The sequence below is a fragment of the Castor canadensis genome, chromosome 11, assembly GCF_047511655.1.
Source record: "Castor canadensis chromosome 11, mCasCan1.hap1v2, whole genome shotgun sequence".
NCBI lineage: Eukaryota > Metazoa > Chordata > Mammalia > Rodentia > Castoridae > Castor > Castor canadensis.
The window spans coordinates 33,503,393-33,511,676 of record NC_133396.1 but is presented as its reverse complement, the minus strand read 5'-3'; the positions used below and the strand labels follow the sequence as shown (position 1 = coordinate 33,511,676).

Sequence of the window (8,284 nt, the reverse complement as noted above, 5' to 3'; positions counted from 1 at the left end):
AAGACACCCAAAAAACTATGTAGCATTTGTTGCCCTCAATGCAGAGAAACTAAAGCAGATACATTAAAGCAACTGAGGCAATAGGAGAAGGGGACCAGGAACTAGTGAAAAGGTTAGTTCGAGAAGAATTAACTTAGAAGGTAACACACGTGTAGAGGAAAGTCAACTCCCTGTATAGCAACTAGCAAAACTCCCTTTTCTCAACTAGCAAAAACCCTTGTTCCTTCCTATTATTGCTTATACTCTCTCTTCAACAAAACTAGAGATAAGGGCAAAATAGTTTCTGCCTCGTAGCGAGGGGGTAGGGAGGGAAAGGGAAGGGATGGGAGGGTAAGGGATGGGGCGGAGGGAAGGGAGGAGAAATGACCCAAACATTGTACGAATATAATAAAAAAAGAAAAAAAAAGAAACATGTAACCATTCAACATAGATATGAATCTACAGATGAGGAATTCTCTAGGTTTTCTAAGTGGGTGTGGAAGAATCTAAGTGTCAAGTACCTTCCGTATCTGTGCATCTAAACTTGGAGTCAGTGGAACCAACTTTTGCTACTCACTTGCTATTCACCTTTGAGCTAATACAAGAATAATAATAATAATAATAATAATAAGTAGTAGTAGTGGTTGTGGTGGTTGGTGGTAGTGTAATAACAATAGTAGTAATAACTATCTGCTGTCAGTTTTATGGGAAGGTATGAGATAAAAGTGTGAAAGTGTCTAACATAGTACCTGACTCAGGAGTAAGTCTTGAAGAAATATTAGTGTAATCCAATTTATTGTACTTTATAAAGACTTTGCTCCACTTTTCACTTAGCATACGACAAGTTCAGAGAGAAGATCTGTCATTTAAAAGTCAGCCTGTTTGAAGTTCACTCCCTGCTGCAACTAATTAGGTGGTTGGCTAATCTTTTCATGGCTGCCTGCATCTCCTGATTCCTCAGGGTGTAGATCATGGGGTTCAGCATGGGGGTCATGACTGTGTAGCTGATGGACACAGCTTTGTCCAAGGGGAAGGGAGTGTAGGGCCGGGAGTAGATATAGATACAGGGAACAAAAATCATAGACACCACGATGATGTGGGTGGTGCAGGTGGAGGCTGCCTTCCTCCTTGCCTGCCCTGAGTGGGACCTCAGCATCACCAGGATAACAGTGTAAGAGATGAGTAGGAGGATGAACCAGATGAGAACCAGCATCCCACTGTTGGAGATCATGAGGAACTCTAAGACAGAGGTGTCAGTGCAGGCCAGTCTCAGCACTTGGGGGACATCACAGTAGAAGTTATCCAGGACATTGGGGCCACAATAAGGCAGTGGAGCATCAGAGCCAGCTGAACAATGGAGTGGGCAAAGCCCCCTATCCAGGCAGCCATGATCAGCCCCACACACAGTCTAGTGTTCATGATGGTGACATAGTGGAGGGGCTGGGAGATGGCTATGTAGCGGTCATAGGCCATCACTGAGAGAAAGAAGACAGTCCCACCTCCCAGGAGGTGGAAGAAGAAGATCTGGACCATGCAGCCCTGGTAGGAGATGATCTTGGTCTCATGAAAGAAGTCCACTAGCATCTTTGGGCAGGTGACTGTGGAATAGCAGAGGTCTATGACTGCCAGGTTTCGGAGCAGAAAGTACATAGGCATGTGGAGCCTGGGGTCAAAAGTCACTGTAACCATGATAAGGAGGTTTCCAACCACAGTGGTGACATAGACAAGCAGGAATACCAGGAACAGGAATTTCTGGAGTTTCTGGGTCTGTGAGAACCCTAGGAGGATAAACTCTGACACCCATGTGATGTTCTGTGATTCCATGAGCTTTTCCCCATGTGCCTAGAGAGAAAGCATGCAAAACAAAGTCATGAAACTAATCATTTTTCTTTGTAGTGTCAGGATTGAATGATCATAATTATTCCAATTGCAGCTTAGGAGAACCTTCGTGAAGATAAATATACCCCCAATACTCCCACAGTTTTATGTCCTTAACCACACCCTACACAACACAGGTATTCATGGGCAAAAAAGTACCTCCTACCCACTGGACTAGTGCATGGGTTTATGTTTAATTCTTTTTCATATCTACTGTGCCCAATATGATGCCTGTGAACCACAGAGTCCACAAATTTACCTGCATCAATGAATGAATGAATGAATGAATATGTCAGTATGTACCCATGACCGCAAACCTCATCAATCTTTGTGCATAAATCTTGAGAGGAAGTAGAGACTAATGATTATAAATAGATACTTCTTTGTGGCAAGAGTTTAAAAGGCTTTATAGGGCTCATTTCTGAAGGAAGAGAGGTGTGTGTTAGAAGAAATTGTTATATACAAATTCATGTAAAAATGAGAAGAAAAGCAAGCAGATGATCTTGGGATGGTGAAGCTGGAATGGTTGGTGCATGTCACACTTTTCATGTAAATACTTCTCTAATATTTGTTGTTCTTGGCCACCTGCAGGGATAACTCAAAGAAGCTAAGGACAAACAAATTTTCCTTGGACTCTCACTTGTATGTTTAGATTTTTGCACAAATTTCCTATAATACACATATCTGTAGACACTCTTTGGGAACATTTAAAAATTTAAGAATTATGGTTTGTCAAACTCTGGCAAGATCAAAGTTTTACAAAAAATAGATGACAAGAGGAGAAAAACATTTCTTTAGTTCACTAAGTGAAAATTCTAGAAGACATTCACTTGGAAACATAAACTGAGTTTTTAAATCTTAAAACCCATTTCCTTGAGTTACACTTTCCCAGAATTATTTTCTCTAATTGTTCAGGAAAATTTTTCCTGAGATTTTGTCCTGTGAAGATGGTAGAACTTGAAAAGATCTCTCTTCACTGATTCCCACCTGATAAATAGGAGGGAGAAAATAATTGCACTGATGTTCTTACATGGGAATTGAACAAATATTTGTAAAAAGATCTCTACCAACCTCCGTGGAGAAATATAAAACAGAATTACAATACCCAAAATATTATTATGCTTGTCTTCATATAAGACTAATATTTATCCTCAAGTATTTGTGTACAAATGATGCTCCAGAAAGATGCACTATCTTTTATTCTGTGGTTTCTCCAACTCTTAGCCTAGGACCATTTGAAAAATGCCCCCATGCACAGTTGAGAACCTCTGCAAACTCTTTTCAGTGGGAAGTGATGTGATAAAACAGGGTTAGAATTGGGTTGTGCCAGCACCCCGGGAAGCCCTGAGATAGGCAGAAGTGGGGCAGATACTTCTGGAGGCATTGTGTGAGCAACACCAACAGAGGACTGTACATTTCTGTCTTTAGCGTTGTGTCCTTGCCCTGTCACATGATCAAGGTTAGACTGGGTGGGCAGCACCTTAATGGCCTGGCTTCTCTCTGAGAAAGTCCTTGATCCCTGACTCCACACCCTCAACCCTAACCTCCTATTTGATCTGTTGACTCCTGAAATACCAACTGCAAACTTTGTTGTTTTATCTTACAACCTTCATCCCTATTAAGACTACAACCACCATATGCTTTTATGTGCCTTTATCAGTCAGAGACGTGCACTATGGATGAACAGATGTCTTAGCCTTGCCTTAAAATATTCTGTGAAAGAATGCAAAGCAAAATTGGTGAACTGCTAGTAATTGCTGCAAAACAGTGATAGGTACATTACAGTTCAATGCACTACTCTCCCTGCTTTGTGGATGTATAAATACTTCCATGATAAAACATAAAATGGAAGGTCTCAGAGATACATTCTTTAGTTCTGATGCCTTTGTGTTATTTGGGCATTTTTACTTTAAATGAACTATGCATAAATCATAATGAAAGGAAAGGATTTGAAAATTTAAAAAATACAAGGAAATCTTGTCACCTAGAAACATAGGGTGCTATTTCGTAATAAAACTATACATAAAGTTTGTTTATAATTTACTAGATATAAAAATCTCACAAAATAATTATTCACAAGTGAAAAAGCTTGCCATCAATACCTCCACCCCCTCCCAAGTACCAAGTTTGTACTCTCGGCTCCTGTCAGCAATTTACCTGTTAGTGTAAATAAATTTCCATCTGTTTCTGAGAACTATTTATGATTATGAGAGATGTAATAGACACCAAGTCCTGATGCTAGGAGATGCCACCAAAATTCAGAAATGTTGAATGATTTAAAACTTATCTTTCAAAAAATGTTCATAGCTTCTTATTACCTGTAGAAAAGTAATTCAAGCTAGTATTCTTTAATTATCCAAGAACTGAAGTTAAAATATATAAGGGGCAATTCATTTCTTAAATTATTACATTGATAAATAATATTTAAAGCTTATAATACTTACCACTATTGAGAGTTTAGGAAAACAGACAAATCACTGTGGTATAATCATTCTGATGACAATTTGAAAATATGTACTAACTCTATAAATTGCTTATAATCTCTGACCCAGTAAATCTCTCTTTCTCTCTCTGTCTCTCTCTCTCTCTGTACTGGGGTTTGAGCTCAGGCCCTTTGCTTGTTAGGTCAGTGCTCTACCACGTAAGTCACACTTCTTTTTTTTTTTTTCATTTTTCTTTTATTATTCATATGTGCAAACAAGGCTTGGGTCATTTCTCCCCCCTGCCCCCACCCCCTCCCTTACCACCCACTCTGCCCCCTCCCACTCCCTGCCCCAATACCCAGCAGAAACTATTTTGCCCTTATTTCTAATTTTGTTGTAGAGAGAGTATAAGCAATAATAGGAAGGAACAAGGGTTTTTGCTGGTTGAGATAAGGATAGCTATACAGGGCATTGACTCACATTGATTTCCTGTGCGTGGGTGTTACCTTCTAGGTTAATTCTTTTTGATCTAACCTTTTCTCTAGTACCTGTTCCCCTTTTCCTATTGGCCTCAGTTGCTTTAAGGCATCTGCTTTAGTTTCTCTGCGTTAAGGGCAACAAATGCTAGCTAGTTTTTTAGGTGTCTTACCTATCCTCACCCTTCCTTGTGTGCTCTCGCTTTTATCATGTGCTCATAGTCCAATCCCTTTGTTGTGTTTGCCCTTGATCTAATGTCCACATATGAGGGAGAACATACAATTTTTGGTCTTTTGGACCAGGCTAACCTCACTCAGAATGATGTTCTCCAATTCCATCCATTTACCAGCGAATGATAACATTTCGTTCTTCTTCATGGCTGCATAAAATTCCATTGTGTATAGATACCACATTTTCTTAATCCATTCGTCAGTGCTGGGGCATCTTGGCTGTTTCCATAACTTGGCTATTGTGAATAGTGCCGCAATAAACATGGATGTGCAGGTGCCTCTGGAGTAACAGTCTTTTGGGTATATCCCCAAGAGTGGTATTGCTGGATCAAATGGTAGATCGATGTCCAGCTTTTTAAGTAGCCTCCAAATTTTTTTCCAGAGTGGTTGTACTAGTCTACATTCCCACCAACAGTGTAAGAGGGTTCCTTTTTCCCCGCATCCTCGCCAACACCTGTTGTTGGTGGTGTTGCTGATGATGGCTATTCTAACAGGGGTGAGGTGGAATCTTAGCGTGGTTTAATTTGCATTTCCTTTATTGCTAGAGATGGTGAGCATTTTTTCATGTGTTTTCTGGCCATTTGAATTTCCTGTAAGTCACACTTCTAACCCCTTTTGCTTTAGGTTGTTTTTCAGATAGGGTCTCACTTTTTACCTGGGGCCAGGCTTTGACTAAGATCCTCCTACCTACAGTCTCCCAGGTAGCTAGGATGACAGGTACAGGCTACCATGTTCATCTCATTTTGTTGAGATGGAGTCTCACTTTTTGCTCAAGCTGGCCTTGAATTGTGATCCTCCCAATCTCTGCCTAGGTATCTGTTTTAAGAGAACAATAAAAACCAATTTTTAAATTCATGCTTGAGTATGTTCATCACAACATTATATTTATAAACTAGAACAATATAAATGCACAACTGTAAAACTTGGCTAAATAAAATATGGTATCTATGGAATATTAGTTAGTAATAAATTGGTATTATAAAAAGAAATTTAGCTATATGGGGATTTTACTTTACTATGTAATGCTGTTGCTTTAAAGAGAATTGCAAAATGTTTTGTTACAATGTTATAAAGGCAAAGGAAAAGAAGGAAATGAAAGATCAAAATATTAACAAATATAAATTCTTATATCTGGTTGATGGAATTGACTGAATATATTTTTCTCCTATTGTGTGCCTTGTATTTTAGAAATAGCTATAAAATTTCAACTTAAAAAAATAAAGGAAGTATTATGACATGAGAGTAAAAAGGAAAAAAGGCAGTTGAAAATCTTAGGATTGCTCAGCACCAACTCTGTCGAAGGCTACACTTGACCAAATGTGTAAGGGGCAGAATTCAGGGAAGAAGAAACCTCAGAACACTGAGGAAAGGAGAGACAGGGAAGAGGAAAAGGGAGGAGGGGAGGAAAGGAGAGGGCCATGCAGTGGGAAGGACTGTTCCCCTGTGAACAAAAAAAGACATTCCCAGGACCATCGAAGAACCACCCAGTTCCTTGACTCCTGATAACCAGTTCTCATTCACACTTCCCAGCATTGTTTTCATGGCCAGACTCTATCAGCAACCATGGGTCCTTTCTCTTCCATATCCCTGCTCCATGTGGTACTGTGATCTGTCTGTCATAATCATTCTTTTTCCTTCTTTACTCCAAACTCAAATTTATACCTGGCTCTCCTAGTTCTGCCTGTATCATCTCACCTAGATAGATTTCTTCTCCTTTGCACTTGGTGCATATTAGTTCTTCCTTTGAAATTACTGCCAGATTATCCTCCTACCTGATGTGTTGCTCTGGGCTTCCACCTCAGCTCCTGCCTCTAGGTTGTGCTCCAGTTCAATCCATACTAAGCAGCACAGTACATACAGCAACTTTCTAAAAGACGTCTTCCTCTTCAGTTGAAAATACTTTCAAAATTTTTGCATGCTGATTATTGTCTTTAGGAAAGAATTCACATTTAGATGGGTTTTCAGGTGTTTCCTCACAAACCGACTTCTACCGATCTTTCTAGACCTATCAGCCACTTACTAGTGATAATTGTAATCATTTTTGTTATTGTAGTAGTCATTGTCATCATTGTAGTAAACATGTATTGAATGTTTTCTAAGTGCTACTATACTAAACATTTCATATATGTTATCCTATTGCATGCTTATAAACGTATAATAAGTACTATCAATTATCTCCCCTTTTACACATAAATAAACTGAGGTTTAAAGAGGTTAAGTAATGACCTCAGATCACACTGAGAATGAGTAACAGAGATAAGATTCCAAACCAAGTCTGCTTGATCCCAGAATCTGCACCCTTAACTATATGCTCTTCTTCCTTGCTTCCATCTAAGATTCTTCAGCTTTAACCCAACTAATCTCCTTGGTTCCTCCAGTTTCAGTGCCTTTCATCTGGTCAGTGCCATCTGGATTGTCTTGGTTTTAGTCACCTATATGAGTTCTAGCACTCTTTGAAGGTTCAAGAATAATTAGTTTTTTTATAGTATTTCCATGTGCTGGTATTTTTCCATGAGGATGGCTCATTCAACTCATGTGTGTTGTAACATCAATGCAAATCCAATATGCTGCATACTACGTAGCACACACAGAGCCTTCTACATGAATGATTCCCAAAAGAATGCTTGAGTATTTGATGGTGGATAGAGTCCTGGAATGAGCTAAATACTGACAGTTGAGAAAAGAGGGTAGATACCAGATAAATGAGTGCAGTTTAAGAGACATTAAAGGGAACCCAAGAATCCTAAGTACTAATGCGACCATATTTGTGAACTTAGAAGCATCACCTTAGCAAAGGTTAACATTCTTTCCATAAATTCATAAGAATCTGGAAATGCTTTCTCTACCTACAAGCACAGAGAGTAGATTTAGAGGGATCCTAGACAGGAAAGAAAATAAAGAACTATGGGGAAGGATATGGATATGTATGGAGAAGGGTAAGATTCCAGACTCCCTTCTTCTGTTGTTACTCAATCATGTCTTCCATTGATTTTTGTTCTTAGGAAATTGGTCTACATAGGACTAAGAAACATGAGGGGAGGAGAAATAAGACTGTCTAAAAAATAAGAATGAATCTGGTCTGTGGTCATCCTGGGAGCAATAATAGGTTTTATTAAATACAAGATTTAACAGCAGAAAGGATAAGGTGGAGGAGTGGCAACAAAGAAGGGATGAAAATCTGGACTGAGTGGGAGAGGTGGTAGATAGAAGGAGGAAGGTGGAGGAAGAGAAAAGGATCAAAATGGAAACATTAGAGAGTGGGAAGTGTGAGAATAAGACCTGGTTATGTTTTCTCCT

At 39.2% G+C, this 8,284-nt stretch overlaps 1 protein-coding gene across 1 annotated transcript; it reads right to left on the bottom strand.

Annotated features, from left to right (window-relative positions):
* Nucleotides 1-868: 868 nt before the first annotated feature.
* Nucleotides 869-1,803, bottom strand: LOC109700233 (olfactory receptor 4D1). The gene is given in 2 exon segments (XM_020185306.2): nt 869-1,314; nt 1,317-1,803. Coding segments are annotated over 2 exon segments (933 nt in total).
* Between the last annotated feature and the right edge of the window lie 6,481 nt (nt 1,804-8,284).